Source organism: Sinohyriopsis cumingii, chromosome 1, assembly GCF_028554795.1.
Source record: "Sinohyriopsis cumingii isolate HCF-2022 chromosome 1, ASM2855479v2, whole genome shotgun sequence".
Classification (NCBI taxonomy): Eukaryota; Metazoa; Mollusca; class Bivalvia; order Unionida; family Unionidae; genus Sinohyriopsis; species Sinohyriopsis cumingii.
Genome location: NC_142961.1, coordinates 68,124,514 through 68,138,507, shown reverse-complemented (window position 1 = coordinate 68,138,507; position 13,994 = coordinate 68,124,514). Strand labels below are relative to the sequence as shown.

At 33.4% G+C, this 13,994-nt stretch overlaps 1 protein-coding gene across 1 annotated transcript in view; it reads left to right on the top strand.

Moving 5' to 3' along the window:
* LOC149807063 (mutS protein homolog 5-like) overlaps window positions 1-13,994 on the top strand; it is a 163,226-nt gene that overhangs the window by 119,853 nt on the left and 29,379 nt on the right. The window contains exons 18-20 of the mRNA XM_089961387.1: window positions 2,307-2,348; window positions 11,868-11,964; window positions 13,346-13,435. Coding sequence (XP_089817513.1) covers window positions 2,307-2,348; window positions 11,868-11,964; window positions 13,346-13,435 — 229 coding nt within the window. The remainder of the gene's footprint in view (window positions 1-2,306; window positions 2,349-11,867; window positions 11,965-13,345; window positions 13,436-13,994) is intronic.

The window sequence follows — 13,994 nt, the reverse complement described above, 5'->3', positions numbered from 1 at the left end:
TTATTTTGCTTCAAACACAGTGTCACACATGGAAGTTAATCCTCATTATAATCAATTAATAATAAAAGAATTATTACTGTCATTTAATCAGTTCATAAAGGACACAGACACTAACATAAGTAAAGTTCCTTTCATTCATTTAATTACACTGACTGACTGGATTAAAATCAGGCTGCGCTGTTTGTGAGGAACTGGTTTGAGTAAACATGATACAATAAAACCGCTTAAAACACTGCTAATTAATGATACCTGGTTTGTTTTCTTTGGCATGTTTTGTCATTAATTTTATCACTATGTCCAAAATGCAGTTAAGCACTAATAGAATATTAACACATGGAACAGTTCATCAATGACCACCTGATGTTAATGTTATACATGGAAAGGGCTATAATCAAGGATTCAGTATCCTTTGAGGACATAAATGGCCAGATAAAGATAGATAAAGTGATCAAAGAATGCAAAAATAGACTTACCTTGGACAATTGATTTAGAACATTCTACTTCCCCGATTTTGAAAATGAAAAGTCTGAGATGTTGGGCTATGGGATTTGATTGGCCATGAAGATATAACCAATATTGTAAATATATTCCATGACTACAGCTTCTGTTAAAAAGAGGTTTCCATTGATACTAGGAAAATGGCAATAGTCTAAAAAAAGAATAAGTTTATTCCTCAGACTTGGAAATATCAAGTATTTTGTAACAGTGGATCAAAGCAGGTGGTAAACCAAGATTGCTCATCTGCCACTCAAGATAGATCAGTTGAATACAAAATTGAAATATAAGCTGTAGTTTAATTTATAAATGAATTAAATTGTTCTGTTGAAATTATTTGTATGTTTGGAAGTTTTGGAACTGATCAGTCAGTTGATATACTTGTACAGTTGCTGTATTGATAACTTTGGCACATGCAAGTCAAAGTCTGTACCAGGGCCAATTTAACAAAAATCACAAATATTTGGGAAACTGCCCATGTTGTCCATAACACACATCAGAAACAACACATGTAATGTTAGTAACATTAGGGAAAGGAGGGATATTGTCCTGCCTAGCCAGGAACTCTCTGGCATTGGTTCTAGGAACAGTACATGGGGCAAAGTTTTACAATTTCCATTTTATAAAGTGGTAAACCTTTGATGTAAGGTTCATTGTAAAGTCGCTATTTCAAAGCATGTTTGTATCTGTGAAAGTAAAAAAAAATGAAGATTAATTTTAGTTTTTGAATGTTGCATTTCCCGTTAACTTTATATGTGGGCCATCTGCTGTTATTAAACTTTGATTTGATATCCCCCCACCCCGAAGCACTGTCTTCTGCTGATACTAATTTTAGACCTTAAACTGAAATTGTCAGTGTGTTTTAAATGCCTATACAACTTTTGGCCAGACTTTTATATATTTGTATTCTATTGCTGTAACCTTGTAAATGCATATATTCTTCATTAATTAAGATGAGAGGTAGAATATCTGAAATTGCAGTGCTTACGGTCCTTTTTATGTTAGATTTCAATGAGCCAGCCAAAGTAGAACACTTGCATTTTAACTTGATCATTTCAGTGATGTAAATATCTGAAGTATTTGGTAAATGGAACAGCCCTTGTTGCTGATATCACTGTCTTTATTCAGGAGTAATCATTCTTGTTTCTTCAAAGTCAAAAGTGTTAAGAAGAAAAAAACATTCTTTATTATTTTCCTCCCAGATACAATGCAGTTAAGAAGTATCTTGAAGGAATTGATTTATTTGTTTACCAAATCCCTGTTTAAGTATCTTGAATGAATTGATTTATTTGTTTACCAAATCCCTGTTTAAGTATCTTGAATGAATTGATTTATTTGTTTACCAAATCCCTGTTTAAGCATGTTTTTCACTTGACCTAAGTTGTAATAGCACTCCAAAGGAAAGTCAAAGTTTAATTGTAAACTAGACTGGCCATTAACTAAAATGCTATGTAAACATTCTATTTTATCTATTTTACAAATTATAATCATGGACAAAGGTTAGCTATGTAAACATTCTGTTTGCAACTTAAAATAATGGACAAAAGTAAAGTACATGATTAAATATACAGAACAATACACAAAGTTATATTATTTCAATACAGTTAAATTATTTATACAGTTATATAAACTTTAATACTGCTATATTGGTTTCTAGTAATACATTTAGTGTTTCAGTGCATTGTTCAGTTTGGAACTTGGATGTTAGGATATATTTTTCTGCCATGTTTCCACAAAAAAAAGACTTCTAACTTGATTTGCATCTCCTCTTACCATACCAGTCACTAATTAAACCAAATTCTTTATTTCAGAGCTGGATGCTATATTTGGTGACATACAGTGTGATATAATAGGTAATTGTTGCTAGTTTACCAATATTAACATGACACATCATCACTATTAGAATTAAAAATTTGATGAATTTTCATCATTGATCAATATCCACATAAAGTTGTTAATGGCTTTGAAAAAAATATCTTCATCACAGATTTAACTGAAGAACATGTAAACTTAGATGACATAATTGTTCCCTACTTTCATAGAAAATGTTGATATTAAATTATGCCTGTCCATATTTCTGTCTTTCCATCCATCTCTCTGTGCTTACACATTATTGTATTTCCACCAGATTTGGTATGCAGTTATAGTAAAAGTCATACCGATCATGTATATACACTTACTCAACATAAATATAAATTGATGTTTTAAAATTTAATACTAATTTTGTTTAACTAAAGTCTTTTCAGTAATGATTATTGAAAGCTCTGCACCATAATTGTCATCAGATGAAAATTATTGATCGCTATAAACCTTTGTAGTGGTGACCAGGTACTAGACTGTGTCAAGAAAAGAGCATGTTGAGTTTAATCATAGCAATATAGAGTTGTATGAATTTTTGTAAACATGTGTAGCTTTCATATTGACATCACAGCGCATGACATTCAATCCAGATTGTACCAGATCACACTTTTTGATTGGTTTGTCTAATAATGTCTTTGTGCTTTAACATTGATTTTGCCATATGTATTTCTCAGGAATAAAAATAATAAACTTCCAATGAAATGTGGATGAATGAATACCCAAACAAAGTGAATAATTGCTATTTAAAGGTATTTTGAATCAAATTCTAAAAAATTACACCCATTACTGCAATAGTCACAGTTGAATGCCTCCATGACCTGTATGACTTTTACTATAGATATTTATGAGGCCTTGGCTGAGTTTGATTCTCTGTTTCCTATATCACCATTTAGCACAGTTATTGTCCCTCATTACTGGATCCACTAACTTTTGTTTCTGCATATTGACTCTTAATTATTATTGGATTTCATCCAAAGTTGGTGTGCATCTAGATAAGATGAGCTTTGGGCTGTAATCATTTTTCAGCATTCTACATTATTTTTTAGCTGAGTCGTAGCCCCTAAATTGTCTGATTCACCCACTCTTGTTTACACACATTAAATTCCTTGTTTATTATTATATTTCAACCCAATTCAATGTGCAGCTAGTTATTAATTAGATGTTAACGATATTTGATTGTCAGCATTCTTCAGTGTTTAACAAAGCCATGATTGTCATGCTTTTATTTCCACAAAGTAACTCCCTTAATTATTGTTGGAATTCACCAGAATGCTATCGGCCGTTTAATGTTAATGAGGCCAGTGAAAATCAGGGGTATCAATTTCAGGAATTGGGTTGTTTCAGTTTTCAAGATGGCTGACGATGTCCCCATGAAAGTGTGCCTGTTAGATGTTAGGTTAGAGAGTGTCTTTTTTAAGCATAAGTACTTTTCAGGAATTAGTTTTATCTGCACTTTGTTTATACAATACAATACAGTACGGGAGGTTTCAGAAAAGAATATTGTCAAAACAGAACAGAACATCATGTCTGTGATTCAAGAAGGACCAAATCTAGTGAAGTGTCAAGTGCATTGGGAACTGACCCATCTATAGTTTGTAAGAAAGGTTTACAAACAAATTTACTGAAAGAGATGAGGTTGTGGTGGTTGTAGGGTTTAATGCCATTTTTCAGCACACGATAGACTATACATGGTGGCCAGTATTAATGGTGGAGGAAGAACCCAGGAAATCCCTGGAAAGAACCACCGACCCTCGAGAAGCTGCAGGCAAGCTTTCTCACATACCCATGTTGACCGAATCCAAGACTTGATCCCAAGCAGACATAGGTGTGATGGCAGTGATCCGTAACGGAGAGCGCTTTAGACCACTTGGCCACTCAGGGCCCCACCTGAAAGAGATCATGCAGAAAACATACATAGCACCTGGTCCAGTAGACCTGCACTGGTGACAGTTGGGCTGGAACAAACTTGATCATTAAATTGACTCAGAGGCAATCTTTGCAGGAAATTACCAACTTATTTAATGAATATATATCTCAGAGTTTGGCCAGGATTACAATCCAGCAGTGTTTTTTGCATTCTGTGGAATTGTTAAAAAATTGGTGTGCAAGAGATCATTAAGAAAAAATATGTGTCACCTTGTGCAGGAGAAAGATTGCATTTAATGTCTGATGAATGAGCAGTGGCATGATTACTTAAATTTCTGCCCTGGAAGGGAGATGAAGTTGATGATGTGGAGTTGTATTTCCTTTCATTGTGTGATCAGTCTAAGCCATTGTGCAGTAGATGGTGGCATGAACAATGCTAAGTATGTTGTCACTTCCCAGACAACTAATGCCTGTACTGTGATGATAGGGCACCCGTGCATTGTTTAATACAAACAAATGGTAATGGAGGAACAACATACCTCAGTTGTTATGGCTAGCACAGAGCCCTTATATTCTGTATCATAGGCACATTGAACAGTCTAACAACCATACTCTTCCACATCTTGGAAAAGATGTTTTTATATGACCAACATAATGCAGAGCCTGTTATGTATGATGTTGTCTGTCTGTCCATCTGTCTCTTGACTGCTTCAGTGGCCTGGTGGTTAGAGAGTCTGTCTCGGATGCGAGAGGTCATGGGTTCAATCCCAGCTGAGTCATATCAAAGACTTACAAAAATAGTACTAACAGCTTCCTCGCTTGGCACTCAGCATTAAGAGGTTAGTGTTAGGACTGGTTGGCCTGGTGTCAGCATAATGTGATTGGGTGGGACATCATGCTGTATGTCTGTGACATGATGCCCCAGTGCTAGACATAACTATAAACTGTGTCACACTGCAGACATCCTAGTGATATGACTGAAAAATTGTTAATGCTATGTTAAAAATCTAAATCACACACACACCATCTGTCTCTTACAAATTTCATTTCTGCACAATAATTTGAATTATCCAAGATCTACATTCAATATATGTGGTGGATGACTTGCATTTGGAGTAAGGAAGATTCCTAACAATTTCCAAAAGCTGAATTGACCAGTATCACAGTAACTGAAAAAAAAAAGAAATAAATTTTGTTCAAGTGATAGCTGATTCCATTCAGAAGGATTCAGTATATGCAAATATATTTTCAGTGCATTAGTTCTTGATCTTGGTAGCTTTAAGCACAGGTTTGATGCTGATCTTATAGAGTACACAGGCAGTATTGTGGTTTGGACATGCGTATCATTCAGGTTGTTGTTGTTTTAGGGTTGAATGCCATTTTTCAGCACAGGATAGGCTATAACTGGTGGAGGAAGAACCTTGGAAAACCCAGGAAAGAACCACCGACCCATGAGAAGCTTCTGGCAGGCTTTCCCACATACTCACGCTAATTAGGTGTTAAATTATGAAAGGCGTTATAAAATGCATTTATGACTTTACAAACATATTCAGGTAAAGAAATGTTAAATTATGAAGGGCTTTTTAAATCAAAATAGATCTATGATATGAAATTCTTTTATCCAAAGGGAACTGTTTAAAGGCTTGAACATGTCAGCAGGTGGTGTCATTGGATTAACATTTTGCATAATTCAAACTGCATGTTTTTAAGTTTATTTATACATTTGATATTAGCTTATATACATGAATCATATACTGTGCAACAGTAGTCCATAATGCAAATGAAATATAGTAGTTTCCTTGCATGAATTGGTAGATATTTCTTCAGTCTTTCCAGCAGTGTTTGAGACTATAACGTTACACATATGATCTATGTGATGATTCTTAGTTTATCATCATCACATACTCCTTAAGTAATCTATGGCTATTCAACATCAAATATATTCATCATTTACAGACAATCAGATGGGTTTTATTTGGATAAACTGTTTGATATCATCTCTTTGGTATTTGTATACATTCCATTGCCTTGTTTCCATTTACTGATATCATTAAGATGATGCTATCATATCAAATGTAGTGATTGTGAGAATGCCTATATTGGTGGAACAGGCAGAGTGTTAGAAACAAGGATTAAGGGAACATATCTGTAGAGAGTCATCTGTAATGCATGAGCATTGTAGTCATGGGACATTCCATCATCTGAGGAAGATGAAGGTGAAAGGAGGCTTGAAATTCAACAGTGGAGGCCAATACTAAATAGAGACAATGGGCTTGAATTACCAGGCATCTATTCTAGTCTCCTCATATCACATGACTATTATAAGTTATGTGATCAACAAAAGTTGTTGATGAAGGCATTGTGATATTTCCAAAAATTTAAAATTCTTAGATACATAAGATATTTATGTTCTGAGTAAGGGAAAATTTTAATAATTTTGCTACAGCTGTTCTTACTTTTTTAACATAATTGGTGGAATATATTGCATCACGTGCACGCTTATCAGTTTCAGTTTTGTTTTCTTGATACAGTGGCAGGTCATTAATATATAACAGATTTAAAAATAGGTCCTTTTATGGGACCAGGACTTGACAGAGTACTTTTCTGCTTCATGCGTAGGGGTCTGTCACTAAGTTTTATTGTATTCAGAATTTTTATTAATATTGAAATTGCAATAAATAAGCTTTCTAATAAGTAACTTTAAGTCAGCATGGTTAAATGTCTTTTTTTTAATCTAAACAAAACATTGATCACCTTATGTTACTATAATCAGTGTCAAGTCATTTATCAGTTTTCTTGATATGCACAGTATCTCAAGGTTTAATAAAAAATCTGATTGGTGTTGATGTAGGAGATAATTTGTTTTTAGAAAGTACTGATTTGTTTGATATATCCAGTTCATTATATAGAACCAAGTTAGATAGTTTGCAGTAAACTTAACGAATTGTCACTCAGAGATTTGCTGAAATGAAATGCAATGAATTCACAGCATCATTCACTAATAAAACAATTTTAGAAACTTGAGTTTCAAAGTTGACATTTTTTTCATGAAACGAATGTCTCTACTTTTTGAATAAAAGGAATCTTGTTTTTACTTGTGCAAAAGGCAGTGATGCAATGCATAATGTTTTGCAAGTGCACAACAAAGACCACGTATGTGTAATGTGTTGAAACCTATTGGAGTTAAGGTTTTCATGATCTTTCAGAGATGGGTTATCTTTAAAATAAAGGTGATTTAAACTGAAAAGTAAATAATTTCATTAGCTGTTCATTAGAACAGCTTTTTATGAACAATTTTTCCCAGTGCAGTTATAAAATGAATATTCAGCCACTATACAGTGAAACTCCCCCCTTCCTCAGTCTTCTCAATGTCTAGCCAGGAATGCAACCCGTTCTTATGTTTTAGAGGTCCCTCAGAAAATCACACCCTCGCTTAAAGTGCTGTCAGTGTTTTTTAACCCCATTTTGCACAAGCTATTGAGGGAGAGGTGTTGATTTTTAAACTGATCACTTTAATGGAGCCCAAAAATTGCATAGATTTTAAATTTAAAAATTCATGAAAACTTGGACTGAAACACAATTACATTTGTGCAGAGTTTGCATGTAACATATTTTTTAATTTGACTAATTAATGAAAAATCAAATTTTTGGTCTCAAAGTGCATAAACATTGAATACAGTTCCTTCTACTTTGAGATCAAACCATTGGCTATAATATCAGATTGTAAAATATCCTTTGTAAGTCTATTATTAGTGCCTTCAACTTTGTATAGATTGTGTCTGTGTATCTACAGGATTTTAAATTCATTTAGGTGGCGCTATACAGTTTCGCATTTTGCATAGGGTTAGGAATTTAAAGAAAAAGAATGTCCCCGGCTTTCCTCACTGGTTATACTGGCTATTTAAAAAAGACCTTGTATATCTTAGGTATAATGCAAAGAACCTTTAATTCCCTTTATTTTGGTGTATGATTGATGGGTGTACTATGGGTTATAGAGTATACAGCTTGGCCTTACTTCAAATGCGCACCTTTCAAAAAAGTGCTAGCTCTACTTGGTCATTTTCACTTCCTGAACTTCAGAGGTCATTTGTATAAAAAAGAGCCGATAACTTTTTTTACATTTTATATATTTGGTAATTCATTCATTGCACTTTCAGAAGCTGGTATTGTCTAGTCTGGCAAAATTCATTTTCCCTATTTTAATAGCTGCTATGTATAGTGTACTTTAGACTAATTCAGACTGATTTTTTAACACAAGGGAGCAGTCATTTTAGTTAGCAGTGTGCTTAAATCATGTAAAATTTCCAAAAGTACAATATCCAAAAGAAATATCATCCACATTACATTAATGTAGCATAGAGGTATGCAAACATTCTCTCCACTGTGCATGTTTAAAATGTGAACTACTTCACCTTACATACGTCACTCTCTCAAAAGTACATATTATCTGGTGAGCGCCACCATAAAGAAGATGTAGGTATTATTTTTTATGATTTAATTATGTTTATATGGCTGAAACATTTAAGTCGCAAGCATCAAAACAATCCTTATGAATAATTCTCCTGCTTTTTTCCCCACAGAACAGTATTTATGAGTGTCAGAGTCTCTAACAAGTCCAGCCTCCCCCCCCCATGATAAAAGTGAGCTATTTTAAGAATGCACATTACATTTTGTAAACATAGCAACCAATGTTATGCTGAATGACAGGAACATGAAACTAGCCAGAATTATTTCTGAGATATCAACAATGAATTTTACAATTAGAAAAGGGAGGTAACTCATCAGCTTCATAAAGGTCAAAGGTCAAAATGTAAAATATTTGCCTATTGTTTAATATGGAAGAAGCGAATTCACTTTCTCTTCATTTATTTTTTATTTCATTGCAAATAAATGAAAAGAAACATTTTCAACATATATTTCTGTCACTTATTGCAACAGTTTTAAATTTAAGTTGACTCTATTCCTATATTCTAAGTCTTCTAATTTCCCCATAATTAAGGTCACTACTCACACAAACATACCTCATGGCAAATTATGTAAGCAAGAGAAAAATGATCATAATTAGCTTATTTTCATGCTTAAATGCAATATGAATGTACCATTTTATTCAGAACATCATGCATAATTATATGAAAATAAAAAAAAATAATTGCAAACATTTTTTTATTTTCTTTAAGGTGGCGCTATACAGTTTCGCATTTTGCATAGGGTTAGGAATTTAAAGAAAAAGAATGTCCCCGGCTTTCCTCACTGGTTATACTGGCTATTTAAAAAAGACCTTGTATATCTTAGGTATAATGCAAAGAACCTTTAATTCCCTTTATTTTGGTGTATGATTGATGGGTGTACTATGGGTTATAGAGTATACAGCTTGGCCTTACTTCAAATGCGCACCTTTCAAAAAAGTGCTAGCTCTACTTGGTCATTTTCACTTCCTGAACTTCAGAGGTCATTTGTATAAAAAAGAGCCGATAACTTTTTTTACATTTTATATATTTGGTAATTCATTCATTGCACTTTCAGAAGCTGGTATTGTCTAGTCTGGCAAAATTTATTTTCCCTATTTTAATAGCTGCTATGTATAGTGTACTTTAGACTAATTCAGACTGATTTTTTAACACAAGGGAGCAGTCATTTTAGTTAGCAGTGTGCTTAAATCATGTAAAATTTCCAAAAGTACAATATCCAAAAGAAATATCATCCACATTACATTAATGTAGCATAGAGGTATGCAAACATTCTCTCCACTGTGCATGTTTAAAATGTGAACTACTTCACCTTACATACGTCACTCTCTCAAAAGTACATATTATCTGGTGAGCGCCACCATAAAGAAGATGTAGGTATTATTTTTTATGATTTAATTATGTTTATATGGCTGAAACATTTAAGTCGCAAGCATCAAAACAATCCTTATGAATAATTCTCCTGCTTTTTTCCCCACAGAACAGTATTTATGAGTGTCAGAGTCTCTAACAAGTCCAGCCTCCCCGCCCCCATGATAAAAGTGAGCTATTTTAAGAATGCACATTACATTTTGTAAACATAGCAACCAATGTTATGCTGAATGACAGGAACATGAAACTAGCCAGAATTATTTCTGAGATATCAACAATGAATTTTACAATTAGAAAAGGGAGGTAACTCATCAGCTTCATAAAGGTCAAAGGTCAAAATGTAAAATATTTGCCTATTGTTTAATATGGAAGAAGCGAATTCACTTTCTCTTCATTTATTTTTTATTTCATTGCAAATAAATGAAAAGAAACATTTTCAACATATATTTCTGTCACTTATTGCAACAGTTTTAAATTTAAGTTGACTCTATTCCTATATTCTAAGTCTTCTAATTTCCCCATAATTAAGGTCACTACTCACACAAACATACCTCATGGCAAATTATGTAAGCAAGAGAAAAATGATCATAATTAGCTTATTTTCATGCTTAAATGCAATATGAATGTACCATTTTATTCAGAACATCATGCATAATTATATGAAAATAAAAAAAAATAATTGCAAACATTTTTTTATTTTCTTTAAGGTGGCGCTATACAGTTTCGCATTTTGCATAGGGTTAGGAATTTAAAGAAAAAGAATGTCCCCGGCTTTCCTCACTGGTTATACTGGCTATTTAAAAAAGACCTTGTATATCTTAGGTATAATGCAAAGAACCTTTAATTCCCTTTATTTTGGTGTATGATTGATGGGTGTACTATGGGTTATAGAGTATACAGCTTGGCCTTACTTCAAATGTGCACCTTTCAAAAAAGTGCTAGCTCTACTTGGTCATTTTCACTTCCTGAACTTCAGAGGTCATTTGTATAAAAAAGAGCTGATAACTTATTTTACATTTTATATATTTGGTAATTCATTCATTGCACTTTCAGAAGCTGGTATTGTCTAGTCTGGCAAAATTCATTTTCCCTATTTTAATAGCTGCTATGTATAGTGTACTTTAGACTAATTCAGACTGATTTTTTAACACAAGGGAGCAGTCATTTTAGTTAGCAGTGTGCTTAAATCATGTAAAATTTCCAAAAGTACAATATCCAAAAGAAATATCATCCACATTACATTAATGTAGCATAGAGGTATGCAAACATTCTCTCCACTGTGCATGTTTTAAATGCGAACTACTTCACCTTACATACGTCACTCTCTCAAAAGTACATATTATCTGGTGAGCGCCACCATAGCAGGCCAAAATTATCATGTGTCTGTCCGATGTGAAACTCTTGATTAAGGTAGCTTTTATCGCTAACCTGCAGAAGGAACTTAATCCCCCCTACCAAACCATTATCCACAAGCATACAATTTGATTGTTTAGAAAGTTTGCACTAACATCAATTATAAAGCAGATGTGTTGTGTACTAATCCGTCTAGAGAACAAAAGTGTATTATGCGTTGTTTTTTTTCTTTCTTCACATGTTAACATTGTTTCTGTAGGACATGAATTAGTGGCCTGAGTCTTGAAGGAGAAACACCTGTAGGAGGTGTCACCCATTAATTGCTTTAACAAGGCAATTATTATTTATCAATACTGTATCATACAGAGGACCTGAATAAATTAATCACTTTGCATTGCATTATTAGTTACATAATCTCCAAGAAAAATATTAAAATATTATTTTCCTCTTTAACAGACATGGAAACGACCATCATGCATAAATTGCAAAACAGAATTCTACAGGAATCACAGATTCTTATGGCAGTGATGGATTACACTGCTGAACTTGATTGGTAAAGAGTTTCAGATTTAGTAGATATTCAACAGAATTGACATAAAGATGTTTTTTATATGCCAGCCATGTTGCAGAAGATGTTGTCTTATATTTTCCATCTGAAAGTTGAAGAGTTTTTTCACACAATTACATTAGGACCAGTTTTACACATGAAGTTAGGAATTAGAGTATCGAATTAGGAGTTGAGGTGAATGTGACTGAAGGAAGAAAAATGGATTCTGCACAATAATGTTAGCCCCCTGCACAAAGTTTTTGTGCAATTTTTCATTTTCAAATATTTAGAATTTTACTTTTGAATAGCAGTGTATAATCATTATTGAGCTGAGGTGCCAATAAACACTAATACATATATGGATACTTTTATACATATATACATACAGACATACAGATGTACAGTTCTTGACTGTACTTTCACAAAAATGTATGGATGACTTGCACATTATGTGTGGAAGAAGCTTATTGATTTTCAGGCCAAAGGTCAAGGTCACTGACTGAAAGTAGACGGGTGCATACCAACTTTAGTTCTAGACTATGCATCTTGACCAGTGTTTCTGTAGGGCTTGCACTTAAGGTCTTACAGATACATTTTAGGGTCATGAGGTCAACAGTCATGGTCATTGTGTCTCATAGAACAATGGGTTTTGCAGTGTAACTTTTGTCCTAATGTAAGTTCTTTGACTAGACATTGTTAATGGGTTATAAAGAAACCTATATATGCTGGGCTTTAAAGATCACAGGTAATAGTTATTGTTAAGTCAAATAAGAAAAAGATGGTTTCTACACAGCAAATTTTGTTCAAGAATTCATACCTTGACCAAAAGGCCAGGTCATCTAGACCTGCTGGTCAATAATTTCCCAAGTGAGCCATGCCCAACTTCATAGCAAACTATTAAACATGGGGTAGGCTTGTAATATACCATTACTGGTAGCTTAAACAAGAGTACCTCTCTGTTATATTGAGAATATTTTTCTATTGGCATTGGTTTGGGATATTTCAGCATTGATAAGTAGGCTGGAGCAAAATGAATGAACAAATCCACCAAATGTTTTGTATTTCTATCTGGTTCTTGTGCTTATTTTGTAAATTGCACACACATCCCATATATTTTTGGTAAAGTTTTACACTGTATATTTAATGAAATACTCAAAGATGCAAATACATTTTTCATCTGAAATCACACTGAAAGTCGCTTTCATGCACAACCATCTCATGGAGACAAACACACAGAAAGGTCTGAGATGTTCTTGTTGAATGTTTTTAGAGGTGGAACCACTCTAATATGAAACTCAGGATTAAAAAATATTAAAGGTAGGGAAAGATTCAGAGATTTTCATAAAGCATGCATTATTCATGTACATTATGTTTTTATTTCTTTTAGTTTGTTGGCTTTGGCAGCGTGTACACGTGAGTTTGGTTATGTTAGACCATCACTGACAGATGAAAATGTCGTAGAAATTAAAGGAGGAAGGTAGGGCTACGAAGCTATTGTTAACATATTGATATGATTTAGTACACTCGATTGAACTTTTAAATTTCAAATATGTTTCAAGTTCCATTCATACTATTTAGTGGAAGATATTTGGAAAACAATAGAAGGTTGTATGTAATGTATACAGAATTACATTCATGTGTTCACTGAGTAAGGGAAGGTACTTTGTTTTTAAGGTGCATGAATACATCTCTCCTTGATGCCTTTACATAACCCTATGCCAGTAAACTGATAAAATAGTGCCAGACAAAATGACGATACTCTTCATGCCCCAGACAAAATGATAATGAGATTATATTGCCATAGGACAAAATATTGATATCGTATTTTCAGATTGTAAAGTTTTAAGAAATTAAAGTTCATTAAACCATAAGTAATCTGTTAATTGGATTACAGCAGAAAATGGCTTAAAATGTTAATTAAACCATTCATTAAATGGAACTAAATTCACAAATAAAAAGTATTCTGTAAATTGGATTGTGACAGAAAATCCCTTAAAATGTATATCGGTTGAAGCTCACTTCTCGCAAGAACATGT